Source organism: Erigeron canadensis, chromosome 6 (genome assembly GCF_010389155.1).
Source record: "Erigeron canadensis isolate Cc75 chromosome 6, C_canadensis_v1, whole genome shotgun sequence".
NCBI lineage: Eukaryota > Viridiplantae > Streptophyta > Magnoliopsida > Asterales > Asteraceae > Erigeron > Erigeron canadensis.
Genome location: NC_057766.1, coordinates 37214745 through 37242548, shown reverse-complemented (window position 1 = coordinate 37242548; position 27804 = coordinate 37214745). Strand labels below are relative to the sequence as shown.

At 32.6% G+C, this 27804-nt stretch overlaps 2 protein-coding genes and 1 long non-coding RNA gene across 7 annotated transcripts; 1 reads left to right on the top strand and 2 right to left on the bottom strand.

Annotated features, from left to right (window-relative positions):
• The first annotated feature begins 10135 nt into the window (after positions 1-10135).
• On the top strand, positions 10136-11251 carry LOC122605765. Its single transcript, XR_006324710.1, has 2 exons — positions 10136-10291; positions 10425-11251. It is a non-coding gene; the product is annotated as an uncharacterized LOC122605765 (long non-coding RNA).
• Positions 11252-19112: 7861 nt separating this feature from the next.
• LOC122606095 lies at positions 19113-19897 on the bottom strand. 2 transcript variants are annotated; one of them, XM_043779060.1, is made up of 2 exons: positions 19716-19897; positions 19113-19500 (listed from the first exon to the last, which is right to left on the bottom strand). In XM_043779060.1, exon 2 carries the CDS (start codon positions 19421-19423, stop codon positions 19256-19258), a length of 168 nt encoding a protein of 55 aa, XP_043634995.1. In that variant the 5' UTR covers positions 19424-19500; positions 19716-19897; the 3' UTR covers positions 19113-19255. The 2 variants fall into 2 exon arrangements, with proteins under 2 accessions (XP_043634995.1, XP_043634994.1); XM_043779059.1 differs by having other exon boundaries at positions 19113-19444; positions 19716-19895.
• A 1680-nt stretch (positions 19898-21577) lies between these two features.
• On the bottom strand, positions 21578-27395 carry LOC122602746 (ethylene-insensitive protein 2-like). 4 transcript variants are annotated; one of them, XR_006324388.1, is made up of 9 exons: positions 27100-27395; positions 25711-26304; positions 25536-25622; positions 25348-25458; positions 25046-25261; positions 24775-24960; positions 22409-24694; positions 21859-22329; positions 21578-21734 (listed from the first exon to the last, which is right to left on the bottom strand). XR_006324388.1 is itself a non-coding variant. In XM_043775336.1 (8 exons), exons 2-8 carry the CDS (start codon positions 25957-25959, stop codon positions 21937-21939), a joined length of 3528 nt encoding a protein of 1175 aa, XP_043631271.1. In that variant the 5' UTR covers positions 25960-26304; positions 27100-27394; the 3' UTR covers positions 21578-21936. The 4 variants fall into 4 exon arrangements, 3 of the variants coding, with proteins under 3 accessions (XP_043631271.1, XP_043631273.1, XP_043631272.1); XM_043775336.1 differs by having other exon boundaries at positions 21578-22329; positions 27100-27394; XM_043775338.1 differs by having other exon boundaries at positions 21578-22329; positions 27113-27394.
• Positions 27396-27804: the final 409 nt, after the last annotated feature.

The following is a 27804-nucleotide window of genomic DNA, read 5'->3' as shown; positions in this document are numbered from 1 at the left end:
CTGATGAAATGAAAAAGAAAGTTACAAAAGTCCCAAAGTAATTAACCATTAATTGTTGCCAAGAAAATCATTCAATAATCCAAACAGGCCGGAGGTCTATTGTTTTTTTCTTTTAAATGACAAATTAATACGACTATAAGGGTACGGTACCTAAAGAAACACCGATCTGTGGCACCGATACCGGTTGGGTGGAGAGCGACACGGGGACAGTGGGCTGGTCTTGATATTTCGAACGATACGAAAAGAAAATTCATTAACAGAGGGGGCCCCACAGGTCACTCACACTCTCTCCCTCCCTCCGTTTTCTCTTTTTCTTCATTTTTCTTTCTTTTTCTTTCTTCCTTCAATGCATTCCGTTCAATCTTTTTTTCTTTCTTTTCCTTCCTTCAATTAAACAATCAATCTAACAACTACAAAAATCACAAAAATGAATAGAAGGAGGGGCAATCCGAGACGTAAAGATCTAATATTCGCTCAACTTCCGAAACGTCGTAAAAACCCACCTCCCCTAAATACTCGCGATTCAATGTCACCTCCTCCTCCACCACAAAACACCGCGGATAATATATACATACCCATGCCCGCTGATGATTTCTTGACTCAAATGATTTCTTAGTGCTAAAGAATTACAAATACCAAGCCACTTTAAGTCGTATAATCAAGTTAACTTTATAAAATGAAATTTAGTTATGCCGAATAAAAGAAAGAGGGTAAGTTGATATTTATTTGTCAATCAGTAATCAGTTCACGCGATTCACAAATCTCTTTCCCATCATATTCACTATAATTTAAATAGAACTAGATTCAACCCGCACGTTGTGCAGGGCTGACTAAAAGCGTAATTTAAAGGTAACAGATAAATACATTTTTATTCATGATTTATGATAATATAAATAATTAGTTAGATTACGACTGATGCAAATAATAAAATTATAATTTATGATTATATGATATATATCAAATATGTTAAAACATGACTAATGAAACGTAAATATTTATAAATCATATGCAAAGATGGCACCTTAAAATACATAATTTTTTTAGTTATATATAAAGAATTAAATTTAAATAATTACTAAAATTTAATATATCTTTAGGACAGATTTAAGAGAACTTATATGATAGCATTAATTTGATTCAAGATGACCGACTTATTATATACTAATTTACTGATTCAATATTTGTGCAACTTATTATATATTAATTTTGTAGGTTTATGACATGATGAAACCGACTTCACGTGAATAACAAATAACATAAGAAGTTATTTTTAATAATTATAATGATTATTAGGATTAATGATTAGGAATAATTTAAATGACATGGATAAACATATGACACCTTAAAATTAGGAAATTAATGAAAAAATGACAACTCATAAAAAATCCTATGTTCTTATAAATACCAATCAAGCAAAAACATATTCTCTCTTAGTTATATAGAGAGATTTTCATCGATTATGAATTATTTATTTAAATTCTTATTGAAAATTTTGTTTTTTTTTTCTCAAATTTATACACTTCCGTCAACCACGATAGCAACAGTCGATGAAGTTTGTTGTCGCCACCTCTATCTTTATCTATACCTATACTATCTTATAAAAAGAGTAACATTTTATTTATAGAAAGTGTTAGAAAAATATGTAATATTTTTACTTAGCACCCCTAACATTAATGATTAAATTACACTATCAATCCCTTGTATTTTAAATATCTTCATTAACTTTTTACATCCATTATCTATATCACTCGACAACGCATCCACCACCAACAGTCGCTCAACCACCACATAATCGCCGCTACGACCACTGCAGCATTTATGCTTATACCGTGCTAGTAAAATAAAGATAAATGAGTGAGAATTTCTGTTTTCATATACCATGCTTTTACATTAATGTTTAAAAGGTTTTTAGTGTGTACCCTATAAGCACATGATACGATCGATTTATGTATCATAGGGGGAGGAGTGTAGGACTCTCGTTTGATCGTTTCCCTTATATTATATCTTTATTAGATACATAATCTTTTACTAAAGATACGTTATCATGCATCACGTTGCAAATTTTTTATTTTAAGATTATATTTAAAATCAGGTTACAGATCATCATATGGAGTATGAAAATCAGCCAATTGGGGTGCATGAGGAACGTGCGTAGATCCGTAAAACATTCATTCAAGACCACATATGTGGATCTTATAATATACGAGTATATATAAATACAAATAGAATAAAGTTATAAAATGAATTGTGTGGCACAATAAAAGTCAAGACAAAAGTCACAAAATCGTTGCTCGTTTTGGGTTTGTTTTTTGCTACCTACGATAATCGAAAATCAAACAAATTAGGGAGAAGTGAAGAACTAATTAAAGAAAATGTATTGACCGGAATAATATAATCCAATACAATAATTATTAATTAGGAAGTGTAACTTAAAAATGTATATAAAGATCATTTACCTTTACCAATAAACTAAAACATGATAGACATGTTCTTGAAATGACACATGACGTAATACTTAATCGACAAGTGTTTATTTAATTTATTTATTTTTTTAAATTAGCTTCTTTAGTTGTATATAAATTCAATTTTCTCATTAGATTTTGAATTAAACTTTAACTTTTGGCTTATTAATACAAAAGACATCATAACTTTATTTGATTGATCGGTTTTTCATTAATAAATTGTCTATTTTTCGTTCTCAAGTATTCAACTCCTATTAATTATATTAATTATAATAAGTTATTAACATAAAGACTTCAAAATTTTGAGTTTACGATCTGAAATCATAAGGCTATTTGTTATCATCCACTATGTTTACAATTTCCGATTTTGATGTGGATCTTAAAATTTAAAGTAAATCTCAACCTCTGACTAAACATATATTATATTTATCATTACTATTTATTATAATTTAGCTTCGATAATCGTTTTACTTTAACTACAATTTATTTAATACTCACAAATCATGTACAAGGCATCTTCGAATTTCTTTATGATAGATCTAAACAGCTACCGTACACCGTACGACTATTGGGACTAGTAGTTTTTTTTTTATAACTTATCATTAGTCTTCAGGCCCTTCCGATGGACAGATAATCTCAAATTATATATATCAAAAGTAAATATCAAAATAATACATTTAAAAATATGAACTAGATAAATTTAAAAGAATAAATTCTTTTGTAGTTTAAGAAGAAGTCATAATCAAACTACAATTGACAACAAACTAAATTAAAAGAGAGGATGAAAAATAATCATAACATAATAACTTTATATCAAATAATAAACAAACACGAACAAAATACCAAAAATTAAATTAAATTGATTATAAAAAACCGTATATTTTTTTTGGTGAGGAATTTACTTAACTTGATTTGTTTATTAAAGATAGGAAGAAGAGGAATGATATGAACAAGAATAATTAATGAAAATTTAGGTTGTATATATACTAATTTATTCAGAGATCTTTAAGGATATTATATATGTTTAAAATTTAAAAAAACTTGTTTTTATATAATAAGATTTATGATAGAGTTTTAAATATGGTTATTTATTAAATAAGCAAATAAAAAATAAAAAAATATAGAAAAAAGGAGATAGCTCTATAATAGTTTCAAGTACTAGTCGATTTTTTTTAACGTTTGAATGATCAGAGTCTGTTTATTTCACTTATCGAGTTATCGGTCATACGTCATTCGGGCAGGTTGTCATTTGAATTTTTAGGAACCACTATATTACATCATATTAAATTGATTTTAGTCTATGTATATACTGGAAGGTAATCCAAGTAGTAGTCGATTATTATTATTTTTATTTTTTTTTATTATTGTTTGTATTTAAATAGTGTTACTTAAATCAAAACTCTAATTATAACAAAATAATAATTAGCATGTTATCTGCACAATGTGTCGATGGTTTTGACGGTAATGATGTAGTGTTGGGGGCGACTGTTGGTGGTAGATGAGACGTCAAGTGGGGTTAATGAAAATATTTCAAAAGATAAATATTGATAGTGTAATTTAATCATTAATGTTAAAGTGGTAAGATAAATGAAAATATTTTAAAGAGTGCTAAATAAAAATATTACATAATTTTTAAACTTTTTAAAAATAAAGTGTTATTTTATTATAATGTAGTATAGATGACCATAATAGTTATTATTATTATTATATAATAGTAATTAAATATTGTCATTATTAATATGTAATAAAAAATAATAAGAGAAATAAATAATGTCTTTTTTAGTATTGTTCTTATTATTAATATGTAATGATTGTATTGGATTATATTAGTTCTCCACTTCTCTCTAATTTGTTTGATTTTCGATTTCCGTAGGTAGCAAAAATCAAACCCAAAACGAGCAAGGATTTTGTGACTTTTGACATGACGTTTATTGTGTCACAAATTTCATTTTATAACTTTATTTTATTTGTACTTACTTATTAGTTAATCCGAGTTCAACCCAAACTTATTAATAAAAGTTTTATAATATTAAGTTACGTTGATGTATAAGAATTATGGAATAGTTTAACTATGTTCATAACCTCATAATTATATACCTTATATTTTGATTAAATATAACTTAATTTATTAACCCGCAAAATATACAGGTAATTTAAAACCCTATTATAATAAAGTTATTTAGATGATTGAAATTTTGAAAGACTGTGTATAAAACATAAGAGTTTTTAAAGGAAAATAAAAACTTATTTTTTATAAAAAAGATATAAATCAATTAGAAATGATTTATACTGTAGATATGACGATGTCATAAATCAAGACCATAAAAAAGAAATAATTAATATAAAGAAGTTCAATAATGACAAGTAAGCATTGCTTAAAAAATATTGATATCATAAAAATTGTTTTATTTATATAAGATATAATATTCATTAATATTTGACAAATAGCATATGTCTAACTAGCTATATATCTAAGTATAACTGATGAGGTAATTAATTACTTTATTCATATTGACATCATATTATATATGCTTAGGGCATCTACGATTGATGAAAGACTTATTTTATAAAAAATATTTTTTATAAAAGGTTGATATCATTGGGTATAACGACTTATTTGATCAATAGGTTGAGAAAGCTCAACCTTTTGAGCAAAGACTTTTTTTTATTTTTCTAGTGGTAAAAAAAAGTTACAGAAAAAGTTTTATCATTGGAGTAATAACTTTTTAATAAGTTAAAAATAATAAAATAATTATGTGGCATAAATAATAAGTCATTACCATCGTGATACTCTTATAAAAGTATATTTTTGTTAGTAGCAGATATGTGGGTTTTCTTAACTTCTTGTAAAAGTCAACGACGCCTTCATCAAAATGTAGAGCAAATGTTTCCACTTTGTGGGTTACAGATCTACTACTTCAAAATTCAAATGTATAGTAGATTATACTGCACGAATATGAATAGTTCATATATAGATTCAACATAATATGAATAGTTCATATATAGATTCAACAACAATGTAGACATAAATTAAAGGTACTAAACTGTAATTAAAAAAAATGCAAAAGATGGTTGGAACAAAACTTGCTATACCTAGAAATATAAAAGGAATTATAAATGAATCAAAATTCTTTGAAAACAACTTTTTTGATGATATTTTTTTTTTCTAAAGGGAGAAGAGGTGGACAATAGGTTAGGGTTGACAATGGGGCTTGTATTGTCGGAGATCTCAATCTTCATCTCCGTCCTCATCTCCGGTTTTCAACTGTAATCTCCATCCCAGTCGGGGATATAAATTTCATCCTCATACCTAACCCCATCGAATATCGGGAATCCCCTTCAGGTATTGGGGATACTTTTTTTTATTTTTTTTGAATAAACATAATTTTATTGTAGCATAAGATAAGTAGTAGAACGTTTATTTCGACATTTTCTTTCTATATATAAACTAATATCTATATTAAATAAATGATAAATAAAGTATGACACATAAAAAGTATAAACAATAAACTGTAAATTTAAAATATATAGAAAATTTTAAAGTAATTCTAATATATATATATATATATATATAGTGTTTTCGGGTTCGAGTATGGGAATCGTGAATTTACGGTTTTTCATCTCCGTCCCTATCCCCAGCAGGGAATAGAATTGTGTCCTCCTACCCGTCCCCATCCCCGGTCAACTCAGAGATTTCCCGGTGGGTTTGGGTATCGAGTTCTCCATCAGATACGAGTATTTTTGTTATCCCTGTCCATACCGACGGTAACACAGGGAAGGGTGGGAAGCCGCTGCTTATAAATGGAGAGAAAGGTAAAGGCTGCTTTGTTGTTTTTTTGTAGTGAGGAAAAATGATGGGAGTATAGGACCATCTATTCTTATACAACTTTCATGTTTTTATAATTAAAATAATAATGAACTTGAGAGTCCTTTTAGAATAAAATAATAATAAATGAGAATTGAGAATTTATAGAGCTCAATTGGTTGATTGAGAGGGTTGAAAGGTTGGAATGAATTGGATGAATGTTTTTAGAGGATTTTGAGAGGGTTGGTTTTACATAAAACCACTCTTAGTACTCTAATTATCTATTTCCTTCTAAACTCTTTTGAGCACATGGTGGTTCTCAATTCCAATTTCGCAGATTAACTACTTAGACCCACCACCCCCAATCGTCGATGGCGCTACTAATTGTCGTATCACGCGGGTAAAAGTCTAGTATATGTGAAATTGTGAAGAAAAAAGGTGTAAAATCTACTAGCTTAATGATTAATTTTTTTTAGAAAAATATAATTTTGTTCTTAAATTTGAAGCAATAGCAAAAGAGGAAAAACAACGCCAGACATCACAAAACATACAAAAATCCGAACGAAGAACGCAGAAGAGGGTGGGATTGGGGAGGACCAAAATCCATACTAGTTGCTCTAATTGTGAATAAACTTTATTACTCGTAATAAATAATTCAAGAAAAAAAGGCGTTGCATAACCACATGGAAATTATTTTATTTTATTTTATTTTTACCTTTTTGGAACAACAAACCTTTAAAAGGGAATAAACCCCCTACCATTTGAGCTAAGGAAATAATTAATCTTTTTAAAAAATTAGTTTAAAATTTTTTCTAACTATAAAATCATGTCACATGAGAAATTGAAGAAAAAGAGATGAAAAAAATAACGAATGAGTTACACAATACACATTTAAAGTTTTTCGATGAAATTAGAAAGAGTATTAGACTAATTTTTAGAAGAATTAAGTATTTCCTGAATGTCCATCGTTTCCTAAATACTTTGAAGTTAGAAAAATTTATCAAACAATAACTAAATTATAATGGTTAATTTTTTCATTAATATTGGGATTTCACCGTTGTGGGAAGACAATAATCGAAGTTTTTCAGTTTCTTCCTTAATCTGTATCCCCTCAGTCTCGAGGGAATGAAATGAAGTATCGTTTAGGAGGTGGAGAGTGTCGTTTGAATGCTTGATACTCATACACGGAACCACCCAAATATACGTGTGCATATACAAAACCTTCTATTTATTTTCAGTATTACTTTTTAAAGGAAAAGATGAAATGCCTTTACTTTCCAATCTCCTCCTCTTTCCTTTTACCTTGACAAAATTGACACAAACAAACACTTCTACACATCCGTTGAATTTTGAGGTGAATGAGAAAAGGCAGAATTTTCATGTCATTTCTATTCGAAATTTACACCTTCTTTATCAAGTAGCCATCAGTTTCAGCTCATGTCCCTAATTTAGCTAAACCAAATTGAAAATTCTAACTTCTAACACTTTCAATATAATTTCTCTAATATTACTATCACAAGACTTAGAAAGTCATAGTCTCCTGGTTCTAGACTCGTATCGTAGCCCACTCATATGACGTATGAACTCAATCTCTTTAATAACTTTTTTTTTTAAAAGGTGAATTTCGATGAAAACTTCGTGTCGTGATTTGACAGCGGAAAGTCTAGCATACGTTGTGTTAACCGGGTCCACGCTAGAGAGTTCCCTCGAAGTAGAAATGTCTAAACCCCCAACTCATCCGCCTAAATGCATAACGATTAATAGAGGTAAACTCTGTCCCCTCAGACTTAGACCCGGGTATACCCAAGTCAAGGCCTCATAAAGAGACTTAATTCCTATGTCTTCCCCAAGGCTTGAACACAAGACCTCATGCAAAAAGGGATGGTCATTCAACCATTGAATAACAATCTCTTTAATACCTATAAGCCATTATGCCCTATGTTCATAAAGAATGCAAGAAGATAATCATATACTTGTATTTATTTGTGAACTCATATTTTTCCTATGTTAAGTAAAGACTTCCATCTATTTCGATCAATCTACGCCAAAAGTGGTGAAAGAATTGTAAATACCATTTTGTTTCTTTTATTTCAATATCGGATAATGATAAATTTAATTTAAAAAATCTTGTAACAATTTGATCATAACATTTACAAAAAAAATTTTAAAATTTGTAGAAAAATTTATTATATTACACCACACATGTTATTATGATATTAAAATCTACAATATTTACTTTTACTTATATTAAATAAAAGATAATTGTTATGACATCAACGTAATTATTTATTACCTTCAAAAATTTTTCTCAATTTTTTAAATTTGCTTATGATGTCATAAACACTTTCTTTTCTTAACTTATTTTTTTTTTGTCATATATAATGTAATTTTTTTAAACAATTGTTTTTATATTCTTCGAAAACTCTAATAATTTATACATAGTTTCTTAAATTTCTATCATCTAAATAATTTTTGTCATAGCAGATTTTTAAATTATCTAATTATATTTATTTGAAACATAAGGTATAGTACTTCGAGATTATGATGTTTGTTCGATTGTCACAACTTCAGTGGCGAAAATATGTTTTTATAACCCGAGTTGAACCCGGGTTAATTAGCTATTATATATATGTATATATTAGAGAGTCTTAAATTCTTTTATAAATCAATAAATACTATTAAATAAGTCTAAACTTTTAATAATAGTATCATCATTGTCATTTTTATTGGTTTGATACAATATGTAAACACATAAAATATATGTTAACAAACAAAAAATTTATAGTGGATCAAACATATGTTTAATCCGGATCTAAGTAAAAAAAAAAAATGTAAAGGTCACCTGGTATAAATAAATTAAAGAGACGTGTTTGAAAATGCATAAATAGATTAAAGGAGATTTTTTTTTTTTTTAAAGTTAGTTTAAATTCAGACGTGTTGGAGATAATTTTAACCAATAATTTGCTTGACTTTCAACCCCCTTCTCATGAAAAATACCTTGAGATTAGAAACCCAAAACTTGAATCCGAGACTTTTAGAAAAACTCAAATCCACATAGTGTATTAAGAAGATGTATAATTTTTATATAAAAGTATAAATATTAGAAGATTTCAACCATGATTATGGAACTAAGTTTTTTAATAAAACATAAATTACTTACATGGCATATGACATGTCACTTGCAAACTTGATATTGTTAACTCATGTAATAGGAAATAATCTAAATTATTATACATTAGTATTAGTATACTATTCTTTCTTTATATATAATAAAGAAGAATTGTCTTCTAAAAATATTTTTAAATCTATTTTTTTTTGTGGCATGTCTATATTTTTCTTCAAAAAAATTTTATTTTATTTATGATGTCATATGTCATATTTAATATTTGTAATATATTTAAAGATAAATAGCTAGCTTATTAAATGTTTATTTTAAATTCTTACTTTTTGATTTTGAATTTCTTTTTTATGTTTTGTTAATGCAATAAATACTCATACATATATATTATGTTAGCCAACTTAATATCTCCAAACCAAGTTATGATATATCAATTACAAAAACTACATATATTCTTTTAACTTTTTTTTTAAAAAAAAAATTAGTTAGTGCCCGGGTTAAACCCGGGATTATTAGCTAGTAGAAATAGAAATTAGAGATTGTTACTTGGGAATGAATATGGTAATTATCACGTGTGTTAACCAAAAAAAAAAAAATTTAAATTGGAGTAAGGCAGTAAGCTAATAAGGGACCATCAAGGTTTAAGAAGTGGGCCTTATTGGGCTGTGGGCTTTAGGGGTAAAAACAAGCTACGACCCTTGTCATATTATATGATGATGAGGCATTAGGAAAATCCTGCTAGCTGTCATATGTTTCCATTCTAAAAAAACAGAACGACTAGCAGGGTTGGTTGCAATTCTTCTCGGTTGTGTCCAATGGCGGCTGCTGATGATATTGGTTATGATGTGTTCGAGCAGATCTTCATACGATTGGGTGTGGAAGATCTGATGAGATGCAAGTGCGTTAGTAAGTCATTGTATTCTTTAATCTCCACTCCTTGTTTTGTTGAATCTCACATCAAACAACTAATTAGTACTTACAACAACAAGGGAGCTAATGATTCTTTCTTTTGATTTATCTCGTGATAAAATTTGCATAGTCATTGAAGAGTAGTTGAGTGGTGCTGCTATAGAGTTCAACTAGGCTTCATGAGAAACCATGATCACTCGAATCTAGCTAGAAATTGATCAGATTCCAGAATTCCTCTTCCATCAATCAATAGGTAAGTAATAAGTATTAATTAGATAGTCGGGTTCCAGTCCAGAGGTGTTGTCCAACTAGTTGACTAGACATAGATTCTGAAGGCTGGATACCATGTTGGGGCCATTAACATACTATCATGAGGGAGAAGTGAAATAATATGTTCCCATATGCTGCAAAACTTACTACTAAGACTGTATAAGAGTTAAAAAATGAGCAGAGCAGGGAAGAGGAAAGGGAAGATCAGTGAGAGTGTGAATGAAGCAGGTAATGCTGAGTGATGAAACAACAAGGATATTTGCGCAATATCAAAAGCGTCTTTGTTCTTCTGTTAATCAAGCAAAGGATGCCTAGAGGCTGGAGATTGATTATCCAGTAAATGGTTTTCAAGTGGAGAATGAGAAAAGGATGGAAATCTACTGAAGATGTATTTCATTTAGAAACAAGCAGGGAAAGGAATATCAGTGCGCCATATGAAGGATCGAGTTGGTATCCATTTGAACCTGCAACGGAAACTGGCAACTTACGTATTGATGTCGAGGGGGATATACCTAATGAGGTCCGTAATGTGATTCTCAATTAATATTCTTAAAAGTCCCCATGAGTTACTACTTACACTCAGCGGCTGAAATATCTGATTTCTAAAGCAATGTGCTACACCTAAACATTAAGGTTAAATTTCCTTTTTACTAGGAATAGTTTATTAATCAATTCATTTTATCGTCACCTTGCTTCTTATATGCCTTATTTTTTCTTTAAACGACAAAGACTGGTGCTTCTTTATTATACTTTTATTTCTAATGAGATTTGAATTTACAACCTTTTAGTTTTCGGGCCACTTACACTACTACAAAAAAGAGAGGATAGAGACCGGTCAAAATGACTATAGAGACCGGTTAAACAACCGGTCTCTATGACTACTGGTCTTGAAAATAGAGACCGGTTGTCAACCAGTCTCTATTCCAGGATAGAGACCGGTTGTTTACAAAATAACAGGTCTCTATTCTTTGTTCCCGCTCATTTAATATCCTCCCGCCAAACACATAGAGACCCGTTTGTTTATATCTAACCAGTCTCTATTCAATTTTTTCAAGACCTGCTTATTTTTACTCAACCAGTCTCTATTAATTTTCATAAATAAAAAAAACCCTGCTACTACATGCATTTCAAACCTGCTATGCTTTATTATATATCAATGCTCTTACATTTCAAACATTAATACCAAAACACACAAAACATAAACAAACCTCTTTACATATTCTCATGTCTCAACAATCATACCAAAACAAACTTGGTACTCATTAAAAAATATACCAAATCCAAACTACTAGTACCTAATGCAAAATCTACATAATGGGCAATTAAACTACTAGCTACAATAGTAGCATGGTACCTGCGGCGGATACAATTGACAACCAAAAAGTAGCTTCTATGGTGACCCGTAATGTTTTGAATGTTTTTACATAAAAGATTAAATTTCATAGAAGGAGTCAGGACTCATGACGTCTCCACTTCAGAGATTCTTGATCATTGTTTGGGTGTGTCTTCCAGCAAAACACATTACGCCCAGATTGCTTATTTATCGCCATTCTGTTAAAAAGATTTGAAAATCTTAGTTGACATAAGTTAAGAAACCTACAACTGTTAGGAAATATTCGAGGGCATGCATTTTAACATGTTAGTTACAGAAGCTACAATATGTATCTCGATGCTAAAGTTTCCTCCTACTTAAACTGTTTTGCTATCGCTCTATTTACGTTTCTTATCATGTGTAAAAAACTGAAGAACTAATTAGATTGCATGATTAGATGTACTGTCACTTACAAGGAGAAATGACCCGACTCGTGACTGTCAAAACATATGTCCTTTAATGATCGTTTCTAGACATCTACAAGCTATTAAGAACGAAATGAAATCACTACATGTGCAAATTTGACTGCAACGTTGTTACTTCAAACATTATTAACGAAGTTTTAGACCCAAATAGAACTTATGACCCAACACAACATTCTCCAACCAACAGAGACAATTTTTGTGACATGCCCCTCATGTACCATTTACGTGGGCACTTAAGGACTTCATATTTCAACAGGTTGTATATTTTTAAACCATATATTGCAACCATCATACCATGTACAGAACATATATGTCTACCTAATTCAAAACGTCCATGAACAAAGCCTAAAGGCTTTTCATTTCAAAGCCTAAAATGTCCATGAACAATATGTCTACCTAATGCATCGACAATTTCAGCCATACCTCTAGAGTTTACACACCAATTTACCAACACTAGAGGTTATTATAATTATTGAAGTATAATAAATTTTGTTGTTTGTGATAATTATGGTTTGTATTGGATGTAGTTATATTGAATTTTTGAAAGAGATTTTAAGCTTAAAAAGAAAAGAAGAATTATGAGGAATGAGGAAGAAGAAAGAATATGGATTATGAGGATGAAAGCTGCACGATCGTCTGTTGAGAATTATGAGGAGGAAGCAGTCAAAATAGATGAATAGAGACCTGTTAATTACAAACAAACCGGTCTCTATTCTTTTTGGCAAAAAAGACGTTGTGCCTTTTATACGAGGAATAGAGACCGTTTGGGTAGAGAACAACCGGTACTACTCTTTTTAAAGTTTACAGACCACCTGTTTTTTACTCATCCAGTCTCTATAATTTTCACAACCGGTCTCTATTCCTACCTGCCAATAGAGACCGGTTGTGAATGTTTATAGACCACTCTTTTAGAGATACACCGGTAGACCGGTTGTCAATGTTTATAGACCACTCTTTTAGAGATACACCGGTCTCTATTCTTTCAACCGGTCTCTATTCCTCAAAATTTGTAGTAGTGTTAGATATATACCGCTAGGTCAAAAGCCACGTGACTATGACTTCTTATATTATATTTTGGTAAAAGTGATAGGTTATGATTAACTTGGTGAGCTCGCAACCATATATACAAGTAGCTATTTTCTTGTAAAAAAAATACTTAAGATATAAAATATAGAAAACACGAAACCATGCATCTAATTTCTACCACCATAGATACATACAACTTTATCACTCTTAATTTAAGAAATTTGTAACAGAAAGATGCAACAAATGAGTAAAGATGGAAATGATTATACCTTGTGCATATTTTCTTGCAAAAGAAAGTTGGTTATTAGTAGAATAGATAAAATAGAGAAAGTAGAATTACATAGGGCTAATTGCTTGGGAAGTACTCCAACTTTGATATTTTTGATTTTTTGGGGCTCCAACAAAAAAAACTTCTATTTGAAGGCATTGAACTGGTTAAAACAACTTTTGTGAGATTTCTTGCGGATAGCCGGTTAAAAGTACTTTCAAAACTCATTTTTCTTTTCACTCCTTTATTATTATATGGATATTCCATGTCATTTCCAGGTCATTTTTACAAACACTATATATAATAAATATGAATTAGGGTCCCATATCATCATGAACAAAACTTTCTGGTTTATATCAATGGGTTTTCTCCGGATTATAGTTTCACACAAAATCTATCCTTTTTTCCCCTTATTTAACAAAAAATCTAAACAGAGACGGAGTCAGAACTTATTTTGTAAGGGGACAAATTTAAAAGTCTCTTGTTATATTTATTAGAGTCATTTTTGCAGGAAAAATTTTTAAAAAAATTGACCCTCACATGAGAATTAGAAAATATGGACTCTTAAAATAATTTCGTGTGAGTGCAAGTTATGGGAACTTGAACATTGGTCTTTGCAATTTTGGCAAATGTGCAGAAGGAGGGGTTGCATTATATTAAACAACATAAAATAAGTTTATTGAAATCAATGATATGCAATTTAGCCTCTACATAAATTTTCACTTGACTATTGTGATTACTTTATATAATAATTTGAAAAGAAAATATCATTTTCACATACAACTATATTATTTATCAATGTATGATACATTAACTCAAACAAATAAAACACTTTTTTCAACTTCTCTTTTTAAACTCTATTAAAAATCAAAATAACTCAAGATTTTTACTTTATCAATAGAGAATTTTATCTCAAAACTAATGCTTCCAATATAAGTAACATACTTCCAAAGGAGTTGGCGTATGGCAACGATGGTGACATTTGTATGTATTTTCTGTTTATTTATATTTTTTAAGAACAAAATTACAAATATACCTTTAAAAAATTACATTGTATCAAAATTAGAATGGGGCAGTTGCCCACACTGCCCCCATTGTGGAGCCGTCCCTGAATCTAAACACAAATCAAGGATAAAAACTCATGAAACAATTTGTACAACTCTTATTAATTAAATAACCTAAGTTGAAGATGTCAAGTTTTTTCTTAATACCACCGTGACTTCTTCATAGCCGCTATGAACACCGTTACTATTTGCGACAACGTACCAAACCCCGAATCTCATACTTTTAAATTAATCAGTTGTGAGAAGCCAAAATTAGATCTGGAATCAAAAAGGGGCAGCGAAGCCACCAACGGTGGCTGTCGGAGAGGCGGAACAGTTGGGATGGCGGAGAAATCGAAGATGCGTGGTGGTGGTTCTTGATGATTGTGTGTGTTTGTGAAATTGGTAGATGGGTTTTGCAAATCTAGTAATTTGGAATGAAACCATTGTTTAGATATTGGCGACTTCATTTCCGATGATGTTTCCGGCGACAGTTGAAATGGAAGTGGCTAGATCTTGATCTGGTACAAAGGAATATAAAGAAGTGGCCATTGGAATGAATCATATATAACTGTAAAATTATAAAGATAAAGAGTTTGTTGGGTTTTGATGGATGAGAAATGGAGTTCAGATACATATAGGGCCCATACATATATATTTAAGTATATAATATACTCAGGTGGCAGATGATGTATTAAAACTAAAGATAAAACCGGCTATCTATTTTACACATCAAGAAAAAGTGGTCAGATCCTGCTATAGTGATTTTAGCCGGTTTCATGTCCTCGAATTGAACATTTTTTTTGAAACCCCACAAAAACAAAAGTGTCAAAATTGGAGCATTTTCCAAACAATTACCCCAATTGTGTACTACCATTGGAGTATCTAAATTATATGAAAATTGTTGATAAACGAGTACATTTGGATGAAAATCTTATTGAAATTCAAGTAATAGAAAAGAGTTTATACCAACTATAAATACAAGTTCATCTACCAAATTCAGATGAGCTGTTAAATGATAATAATGTATCAACGAGATACTCAATTTCAACCACCAAAATCAATTAATTTATTTAATGACAATAATGTATTGATAAGTTACTCAGGGGACGTTTGGTTCACAGAATATTTTTGAAAGAATTGGAATCTGTGAAAGGAATTGAAGTTCATGAGAATTGGAATCTAAAATTTTTAAAATATGTCTTGTGTTTGGTTGATAGAATTCAATAGAATTTAAATAAAGGAATTCATATATAAATGATGTCAAATGACAAAATTAACCTTATGTTACACTTTTATAAAATTAATCAAGTTTCACTTTTAAAATATTTTATTATACATATAACGATTTATATAAATAAATAATAAAGATAATATTAGAAAAAATCAAATAAACAATCATAAAATAATTACTTCGTAATTCATAGCCACATGCCAAAAAGTCTTTAGTCCGTCCTTCGGGACCAACAAGGGGTAGTACAGGAATATTCACCTGTTGTCCATCGACTACGCCTTTCGGCCTGATCTTAGGCCCTGACTCACCCTCCGTGGTATGAATTCATAGCCACATCACCACTACTTTTTGCGTACACACACTAGAACCAAAAAAACACAGATAAAGTTTTTCGATGTTATTGCCGTTTTCCATCACACACGCATAAATAAATGAAGTGTACAGATACAACTTTACGATCTCTCCGCCGTTTCCATCATACAAACAGATATAACTAAAGTAAGCTTTCGATAACAGTTTCAAGCCGTCAAACATCAAATCAGCCACGGTAGCCGGAGTAGTAGCGGTGGTGGTGGATGGTGATGGTGGCTAATATCCGGCGACACATCAAATTAGGGAAGACTTCTCTATTTTGGTGTTTAATTGTGGGAGGGTATTTTGGTAAGGGATAAAGGCATAAGAATGCACCCAACTATGACAAAAAAGCTATGTAATGTACCCTACGACTCGACTTGCTATTCAGTGTAACCAACTACGTTTTTTGGGTTATACAATGTAATCAACTGGCTAAGAAGCAAGTTACAGGTTACCACTTTCAATTTTCTTCCCTTTTTATTAAAAAAATTTGCCAATTATCGATTCAAATAAAGAGAAAGCAGCATTCGACCTTCAATTTTATTCCCGTTTTTTGGGTTATTCCATGAAACTGTCGTTCTCTATTCCACCTTCCTCAAAATCATCACCAAATCAACAAAAAGAATTCATCACAGAACTCGATCAATCCAGATTTCCAGATTTCAGTTTCAAATATCATAAAGATAGTCTATTTCAGTTTTAATTTACTTTCCAGATTTCCAGCCGTCATCATCAACAAAATAACAAAAAACACCATTTTTCCGGCGAATCACCATTTTTTTCGGAGAGTGTTAGATTCGAAAACTTTTGGTCAGGGTTTGTGCGGATCAAATTTTGAGTCGATTGGTGGTAGTTTCAAGTCTTAATTCAAAGAAACAACAAAGTTATCGCGATTTTAATTTTTCCGGCGAATCACCATTTTTTCCGGCGAGTTTTGGATTTGAAATTTTCTGGTTAGGATTTGTACGGGATCAAAATATGAGTCCATTGGTGGTAGTTTCAAGTCTTAATTCGAAGAAACAACAAAGTTATCGCGATTTTAATTTTTCCGGCGATTTTAATAAGGATGATGATGATGTAGATATAGATACATTCATATAACCGGATTGAAACCTATTATAGCAGGTTGCTTGCGTTGAATAACCCAAAAAACATAGTTGGTTACACTGAATAGCAAGTCGAGTAGTAGGTACATTACATAACTTTTTTGCCATAGTTGGGTACATTCCCATGCCTTTATCCCTTTTGGTAAAGGTAAATGAATTCCTTAGAATGTCTAGACATTCCATCAAGATAGTGAAGGAATTGTGAATTCCTTATTTTATGGAATTTGATGGGATTTTTGAGATTCTAATTTCTTTCAATTTTCAACCAAACAAAGGAAGGAATGGAATTTAGATTCCAATTCCTACAAATTCCAAAGGATTCCGACAAACTAAACAGGCCCTGAATTCTCAACTACCAAATTCAATTGAGCTACTTACATGTATACACGGTATAATCCACAAACAGGCATACGGACAGGGCAAGCACGGGACAGGAAATAGGCATACCCCTCTTACCACATCGCAATCGACCTGATACATTTGAAAACAAGCAAACAAAGCCCTATCAATTTTTCGTTTTTTGTGACCATCCAAAGCAGGATGTAATCTAGACTTCGACTGTTAAAAAGCAACACAATTCTTGCCGCCTTCATCCTCTACATTTCCAGTCGTTCCAACGAGCTTGGCCATCTTTGACCCGATCCAAAACGGTTTGAATACCGGTCTCGTTCCGGTCAAGCCGGACAATTCACCCAGTTCCGCTAGTTCACTATCCTCTATCTAACCGGAGTCTATCAAACCAAAAATCTTGGAAATCTCAGTCGAACCGGTTGGTTTGAAAATATTGATAAAAACACCCTAACATACAAAAATATATGAACTAAATATAAAATATATGTACATGATTGTATATTAAATGTATTTTTTAATGATATAAATTTCATCGACTATTATACAAATATTTACAAAAGTATTTACGGTTAGGTTAAAAAAGAAGATTTTAATAAATCAAACTAGAAGAGTTATTATGGGACGAAAAGAGTAAATCTTACGGGTATTATCGTATCACATCACAATATCCACAACAACTAATAAAAGTTGAATCATAATGTAAGCCATGGTATTAGATAGAGGTGCCCAACAAACCCGGTCAAAAAAACCAAAAACTGAATTCGGTCAAAATCGGGTTTAACCAAACAGGTTCAGGTTTTGGAAAAATCTACCGTTTGAAACCGGTTTCGGCTTTCATGTCTTTAGACCGGGTCACGTTCGGTTCTTTGGGAAAAAAGGTCATTCTTTGACCAAAATGATTTCAGATTGGTTGAGGTTGATCAAACCCGGTTTTAATCCCGCAACCAAACCTGGTTCGGATCGGGTTAGGGCCTACATTTGGGCACTGACTACAATTAAATATCAGTACTTGGCAAGAATAAATTTGTTTGGGCTACATCTGCATCTTTTGCAGACTTGCGATTAATAGCAATGTTGGTTGAATTCAGGCTCGTCCATTCGCATTCACGTTACAATCTACATTTACAATCACACTCACGTGAAGGACGTTCCATGAGATCATAAACATGACACTTCACCTTTCTTTTTACATGTTTAAAAGAAAAAAGATATAAAAATAAAAAGTACCGGTAATTCATATCAAAATTGTAACCAATAAAAAGAGATGTGAAAAATCTTTACCGTGAACTTTATTGATCTATACTCTAAAATACAATATGTTTGCAAATTGCAAATCCCATTACTTATAGCACATTTAAGCATAACCAAATAAATGCAAAAATTTTGAAATATATATATAGACGTCAAGAGTAAACTATAATCAAACTGTAAAATATACTTACACTGTTAAGATTGAAACAGTAAGAAAAATTTACGAATATAGTATATTATAGACATCATATCGATCATTAATTATTTATGGTCGGGAAGTTGAACTCCATAGGGTGGTGCGGGTGCTCCATAATATTGAGGAGTCGTTGCCTCTTTACGAGCGCGATTTCTTCCAAAAAGGTAGCACCCGATAGCGATGATCAAAGTCAGTAGTATCAAAGGTAACGATATCACAATCACAAAGCCCATATTATGGGCCGGGTCGAACTCCTGAATCGATCATACAAAGGGACGTACAAAAATTTAGTTGCGACTTGCGAGTTTTACTGTTTAGGTAGCTAGAATCAATCAAAACATATATATATACGACTATACTAGTAGTCAATCAATCAAGTAGATAGATAGATAGACAAAAAACTTAATTTATTTTTTCTACAGAACACACTTCTGGAAACAATAGTAGTAAATTAGTGAAAGTGATGATAAGAATTGATTAAATACACAGACATATATATATACATATAATAACAAAGTAACATACCTTTAAATTCTGCAAAGAGCTACACAACTGTGTGTGTGTGTGTGTTTTAGAGAGAGATAAGGGGGAATAAGAGGAAATTATTGTTGTGAAAGAAAAAGATGGTTGGATTGTAGAGTTGCGGTGCAGTTACGCGGTGGTGTCTTTTTTCTTTTTTTTTTCTCACTCAAATTAATATGGAAAATGATATGAGTACATCCTTTTAAAAGGGAAAAATGTTTTTTAAATCAATTCTTCTAATAACTTTAAAATATAACATTTACGGAGTATTATTTATTTATTCTTTTTTGTTTTTATTTATTGATTTATACACGTATGATCAGATCTTTAAAAGAATAATTAGGCTATTCTTTTAACAAGATATATTTGTTAGCTTCCGTATATATATTCTTAATTTAACAATTAATAAAAAGTACTACTATATTTTTTTTTGAACGTTCGCTTTTTAGTCAGAGTCTGTTCACCCCATATGTGGTCTCTACACCCACCAGGCAGGATGTCATCGCAGTAGTTCACAGGGAAAACTCCCCGGATAGATTGTCAAATGGCACGACATCTACAGCATTAAATGTCATTTGAGTTAAAACATGCGCCCTTGGAATCGAACCCTAGCTAGTTGCCCAAGAAACAAGCGTTCATCGAAAGTCTGGGATGGCACGGGGCTATCAACCCATTGGCAAAAACTACTAATATTACTCCATATTTCCATCTTCTATCTATATTTAGATTTTGAGTCTTGAATAAAAGAAAGAAAGAAAGATAAGATAAGAAAGGACAGCTAGATACACGTTTAGTCTCTTTGCATGCGTAACTAATTAAATGTCATGAAACTCTCTCTAGTCGTGTGTTCTTACTTGACATAATTATTTTTTAACTTAAGAGCAACAACAAAAAACAAACACGACTACAAGACAGGGTGGTCCCATGGATTTTAAAGGCTCTACGCTACATTAAATATTATGAACTTTAGTATAAAAAAAATTATACTAAGTGAACGGTATTGGAGAAATATTTTTGTTTCATTTATTTGTTTAGTTCGTAACAACAATAGCATATGTAAACAAAATAACCAAATTTTATATGAATAAGTTCTTCTATTATTAGAAAAACAAAAAGGATTACCGAAGCAAATTCAAAAGGTTATCGATATCATTTACATATTCTCTCGTTTATAGAATAACAAAATACATTTGATAATAAGCAACTCCAAAAAGAAACGCAATATCATATTTTAATCGTTGAGTGTTATAGTAAAAATATCTAATATTGGCAAACAAATAATTGAACTTTTGGGCCCTTAAATAAAACTATAGGCCCTGTTCGTTTGCGCATGATGAACACCATAGAGTATATATTCACCCACCCTTTGAGATAGAGTAGTAAAATGAATATATAGTAATGATACCCCTTTTAGATAATCCTAATTTCTAGTAAAATTGTAGTTTCAAAACTATTGGCAAAGTTAGACTAAATGAAAAATCACCGAAAGTGTATGAAGCTTTGCTTAATATACATACCATGTGGGCATGTGACAACAGAGTACTTGTATTTCACATAATTATTAACATTATAATCAAAGGAGACCAAAAAAACGATTTCACTATAAATGAGAAAACTTGAAATCGTAGCATCCCTGGCAAAAGGCAATTGGGTCAAACCTCTTTGCCATTTATAATTGCTGAGCCTGCTGTCAATTCATGGATCTTCTACCCTCAAAAAGCCCATACATGAACTATAGTTTAAGGCATTTAAGTACTTAAGTGCAATATTTACCCATATACTTATATTACAATCATTTATAACATGTAACTGATTATATACTCATTGTATCTAAATATGGTTAGCTAGAGTGAAACAAGCGAAAATTGATCTGAGAACCTATTAGTCTTGGAAATTATGGGTAAAATAATAATCACTTCGATAACAATGACAGTAACTTGGTGATGCAAAGCATTGCATATAATCTTGTTTGACTTGTTTCCACTTCTGTTTATATAATCGTGTTTATGTAATCCAGCGTTCCTCCAATAAACAAGATCAAAATAAACAAAATCAGCCATCGCCCATCGTTATACATCTTTCTGTCGCCAACGTAAAAACATGTACAGATCACATAACGAGGACGACATGTATTGAGAAGATCTACCTGAAACTGAGCAACCAGGTCGTTTTCTTGCTCTTTTCCACTCCCACAAATGACAAACAAAACTGGCATCTGGGTCAATTACATTACAAAAGATGCAGCTGCTGCTGACAAGGTAGATTTATGAGTCCCGCTTAATCCATCTGAAGGGACAACGGGCTTGTTAGATAACCGACGTTTGTAACGCTTGAGGACGGATGCCAGGTTCTCTTTTCCTTTTGGGAATGCCACGTCACCAGCTGCAGTACCTGTTCGGCCTTTTCTACAAGATATTGCAATCTCCACGTCCTTCACAATGTCCAACAGACTGGCAGCTGTGGTGCATTTCCCTTTGCTTTGTTTTGCCGTAGGTGGCAGACTTGTTGCTGATTTAGGTGGAGACGCCTTTCTCTGTTGGTAGGAAGTAGGTAGTTGAAGACAGAAACATGGGTTCATTGCTGCTCGTGGTTTAGAGAACGCCAGCTCGATTATCCCCTAAAACAACCACGCTCTTAATAAACTCAAAAAAACAAAATAATTTAACACAAGTTTTTTTATTTATAGCAGGAATTACCTGAAGACGATTAAGAACATAAGTGTATTTCCCCCAAAGCTCGGGCCGGCTTTCCATGAGTGAAAGCTCAAGAACCCGATGGATGCACCACACACCAAAGCTTGTTATAAGATCAGCCCGCCAAACACAACCTTCTCCACAGTTGGGAATTGAGGTCACCAGATCGATTTTTATTCCAGGGTCACCGGTATGAGCCACCCCGTTCATCTCCTCGCTCTCCACTTCATAAAGAAACCGCTCCCTAGCAGCTACACGATCCACAAGGTCCTCGTCAAGACCACTATTCTGCTGAAACAACCAATCTGAACCTTCAAGTTTCAAAAGTTTTACGATACAAAGTCTTAAGGATTTTAGAAGATTAGCTTCTAAATCAACCCCAGAACCGCTTTCTTGGGTGTTAAAACTCAGGCGACTGTGATTCGCCTTCTCTGCAACACCAAATTGGTCGTAGGGTTGTCTAGACCAAATGGACCATGTTTCTGACCCTGAACTCGGCTGATACAAACCAGCATAGCTAGAAGGAGTTCCAGATGTATACGACGGGCCAGAATACACTGATGCCCCATTAATTTTCCGGCCGAGTGTTCCCTCCCGATGAGGAAGTGAGAGCCCAGATATATCGGGCATACTGTAATACTTCTTATCATTCACACTGCTTTGCATAGTTTCAGCTGGAAGATTATAATTATAGCTTCTTTCGGTTTGCAACGAGTTGTTCCTGGACACAACAGGATCTGGAAAGCCCGGTGGCTTAGCCGGGCTAATCCCATTTTGTGGACCTTTCATCGCAGAATATGGAGCTTTGTATGGGGATTTAGGAGCTAATGATTCCATTTGGTTGATATATGACTTGATCTGATACCCGTGAACTGTAGCGGGTTGATCATCGTATGACCCAGATGTTTGAGGGACACGCAGACCACCAGAAGATGACTGAAGACGTAAACTATGGTAGCGTTTCTCAGTCGGGTCCATCACATTGAGGTTTGCCCGTTTTGGGTATGCATCTAGTAGTTGCATTTGGCTTGGCAACAATGTACATGGGCTGCGGGTTTGCACACTCTGCTGCTGCCTGGAAGTGTCGAATAAACTTTGGTTGTCCACCTTTAATGCCTTCGGATTTACCTTAGAATCTATCCCGAGTAACTTGTCAAGTTTTCTTGTTTTCGCTTCTTGTGTTGCTTCCCCGTGGAAATCAAATAATTGTCCCCAAAACTCATCAAGAACTGCAGCTAATTGGCGTCTTGCAGCTCGACCCAATCCTGCTAACTTAGACCAACTTCCTGCACCACTTCCCACATCGTCATTTTTCCCACCTAGGCTCCTAAACGACGGTGGACCATCAGGTGTTAGCTGATGGTTTGTTTCCATCACTACTTTAACTGGTTCTTCAGGCTGCCAAGTATCAATCTTCTGGTCTTTTAAAACCTGTGAATTCCCATCTATTCTCAATGTCTTTTCAATAGACTCAGATACTTCAGTCGTCGTGCTTTGGTCATCACCACCTAAAATTGTTGTTGCCGATTCCTCTAGTGTGGATGAAACTGCTGTATCAGATGAATTTTCTTCAATAGTAGTCAAACGAAGCCCTTTCTCAGATTCCATACGTTCATCAGGCAAACTGACACCTTGTGAATCTGAATGATGATCGCGTGAAGTTTCTTGTTTCTTTCGGGGTTCTTCAATTGTATTGTATTCAGTTGATGACTCTGGCAGAACATCTGATCTAAAACTTGCAGATTTCAAAGGGGTGACAACAAGCCAAAGCATTAGAAAGAACGAAATACATTCAGTCATAAGAAGTATAGTATAAGGGCTGAAAATGGAGCCACTACTTCCAATGTCCCATCTGATATTAGTTGCCCAATCACTGTTTCCAAACACCATTTCGATTACAAATATGATTGTTAGGCCAAGCATTCCAATAAAGGTGAACAGCACCAAAAACTCAATAACCTTAGAAATCTTGTTCAACCCCATCACTGATCTTGATGTTGCAATCCGAAAAAGGGGGATAACAGAAGAAGGAAGCAAAAGGGCAACTATGATTTGAGTAAAGATTAGCATTTGATACATACCCTCGGCCCCAGAATGCCATGAACATAAGAGGGCAGGAATAATGGTGAAAAATCTGATTGTTGAGTGATGAACCCAGGCTGGGATTTCGACTTTGAAGAAATTATGAAGGACGGTTTGACCACTGAATTTCCATGTCAATGCTGATGTATGACTTGACAGTAACAGAATCAGTATTAAAGCAAAGGGTCCCATCATACTCCTAAATACCTGCATAGCAACATGATTAATTGCAGGACAGTGATGAAGGAAGAGCAAACTTGGTATGTAGAATATTTATAGCATCAAACCTGATCCATTAATGACAATGCATCTTGAAAAGTAAGCAAATCAAGCCCGGAACTGTAGAAAACATTTGCTGCTGAGTTCATCAGAGCATAATTTACAACAAAGATGCCACTAAAAACACCTAAGATGGCGAATAGATGATCAAGGTACAAGGATCCCTTTGACAACTCTTCAGGTCCGTGAGTTCTCTGAGAAACAAACAAACAAACAAAAACTCGATTAATCTCCCAAAGAAAGCAATCATATTGCAAGAAATCTGCAAGCATCATGTACCTGCACAATAGATGAATGGAGATAAAAGTTATGAGGCATTATGCTGGCACCAAGAAGACTGATCAAAGCGAAAACACTTTCCCCGCTAAATTTTGTTAACGTACCACCACCCATGGAGAGTGATGAATCTGGTTGAGAAACGAGCACTCCAAAGAGATAAGAAAGCAAAGCAACAGCTGCCAACCGCACACACATTAACTTGGCTTTGCCAGTCTCCTGAACATTTCAGGTAAAATTACATCAAATTATTGGTTTCGTGTATACAGAAACAAACAATGAAGAAAAGAGGAAATTGATCTTACCAACAAATTTAAGAAAAGAGGGAATAGGAAAGCATCCAAAGATGTCAAGAGGACACAAGTGAACAAGCTCATGCCAAACATCATGTTAAGCCCATGTGCCATACCCAAAATCTATGAAAATAGGCGCATTTGTAAGTTTGCATTTATGCAAGAATAAATGCACAACCACAAAAGGAAACATAGGGTACCATAGAAAGGTCCAACACAATCATGGATAGTTCAGCTTGAGTTCCTAAAAGGATACATGTTAACATGTCGTACTCTGAACTGCATATCTGCATAATTAGAAATAAAAAATTTGACCTAATTAGCATGCAATAATATTGTGTAAATAAATGGTAATCATCAAGAATTCGTGGATACCTGGGCAAGATCTTTCCCAGTAACCACAGCAATACAAGCTGACAGGTATTGACAAAGAACAGCAGCCAAACTAAAAACAAACATGATCATGATGAGATCATAGCCAAAATGGGCCCCACCTTCTATTGTTGCAACCCATTTTCCGGGATCAATGTATGCAAGTGCAACGAACAGCACCGGTAAAACAGAAGAAAAGATTCGGGGTGTGACGCTTGATTGGGTTTTAGTTATTAGGGCCTCAGTCTCCATTTTATAAACTTTAGTAATAAATATGTATATAACTTTTCCAATCACCTTACGATCAATAAAAAGTAGCAACTCTCATCATTCCTACTGGCAAAACGGATCAAGATTCACTAGCAGCTCTATGGAATAGAAAGTTTATATATCCAAAAACATCTAATTCAAAACAAGGAAAATGAACCATCAATGATTCATAGAAAAAGGTGCTATCAGGGTAGTTCCAATCACATGAAAACTGTTTGGATAGTTAGATTTTGACACTAGCTGTCGCAATCAAAACCACTTTCTTGACAAACTTGAATTATATAAGGCCGCCCTTCACACGAGCATAATGTGATATGCCTAATAATCCTGGTTCACAAAAACACAAAGCAGAATCAATAGGTCATCCAAGATAAACTTTAACTAAAACTTCAATAAACCATCTACAATCCTGACTTAATATCTAGAAATTTACATATACATATAATCTATATAGACATGTAAAACACAATCTTACAAGAAACAAATGATTGAAAAACAAAATCACCAACAGAAAAAACACTAGATTTCTGTGTTTTTTAAAAAGCAGGATGCTTTGTAAGTTACCCAAGTCTATATCAATAAATCATTAGTATGAGACTACATCATACGTACAACGCTAAAGTGCAAATGCCTATAAATAAACAAATAAACAATGTAATAAAATTTACAAATCAGATAAATAAATAAATCAAATTATCATACACATAATCATAAGCTTTTTTGATCACTCCAAAAATCACTAAAACATTCTAATATCCCCTATATAAATATAAATGCATCAAAGAAACCTTTAAAAAGACCAAAATAACATAAAGGAAGCATTTTTACATAAAAGCATTAAACTTTACAAGCAACCCAGATCTTCATAATCACCATTAAACCTCAAAATCTTAAATTTAATACTAGAGATTATGCAAACTCCACAAAAACTAAGAAAGCCTGCTGGGATCTGATTGGATTGCTTACATGTACCTATCTATATCTCTGTATCTATATTTATTGCATTAAAAGTTGAGCAAACCCATGTCAACAAAAATATTTTATAAAAAAAAGGTGTCATTTAAGTCAAACAAGGACTCATGGGAAATACGTTATATATAAGGTCTAATTGTTACAACTTACAAAAGGCACTGACTTTATTGGTTTTCTTGGTGTTAACCTTTATGGGTAGAAATCAAAAATATGTATCTACCATATATATGTGTATGATTAGCTAGAACAGAACAGAGCAGAGCAGAGCAGAGCATATATCAGATTGTAGTGGGGGGTTTAAAGACTTTTCTTAAGAAAGTGAAAGATGGGTTGCAGATAATGAAAGAAATAGAAAGGAGGGATGTATAGATATAAATGAGTGTATGTGTACGTATATGGATATATATATATTATGAGGAAAGTAAGCAGCTGTCTATTGGAGAGAAGAAGTGGAGATGAATTTGTTCTTCCACTTGCTTCTGTGTGAGTGAGTTATATAAAGAGTAGGTTAAGGTTACTAGGTTTTTAGGGTATGAGTATCGAATTCAGGGAATTAATAACTTCTAGTACTATACTACTCGTAATAGTTTATGCTATTGTATTAGGCTTTCCGGAGTAAGGCTTTCCGGAGTCAGACTCTTTTTTTTATACATTTTTTGCTACAAGAAGCCCTATAAAGCCTCAAGAAGTCATGCACATTGCCCCAAGGGGCTTTATTGATAAAAAAAACCTCTAGGCGCGGATTTTAAGGCGCTTAAAAAAAGAAACGTTGTGCGATAGTGCAGATTCCAAACGGCTATCTATGTTTTTTAATTTTTTTTTCCACTTTAACCCCTCTTATTTCTTATATATATA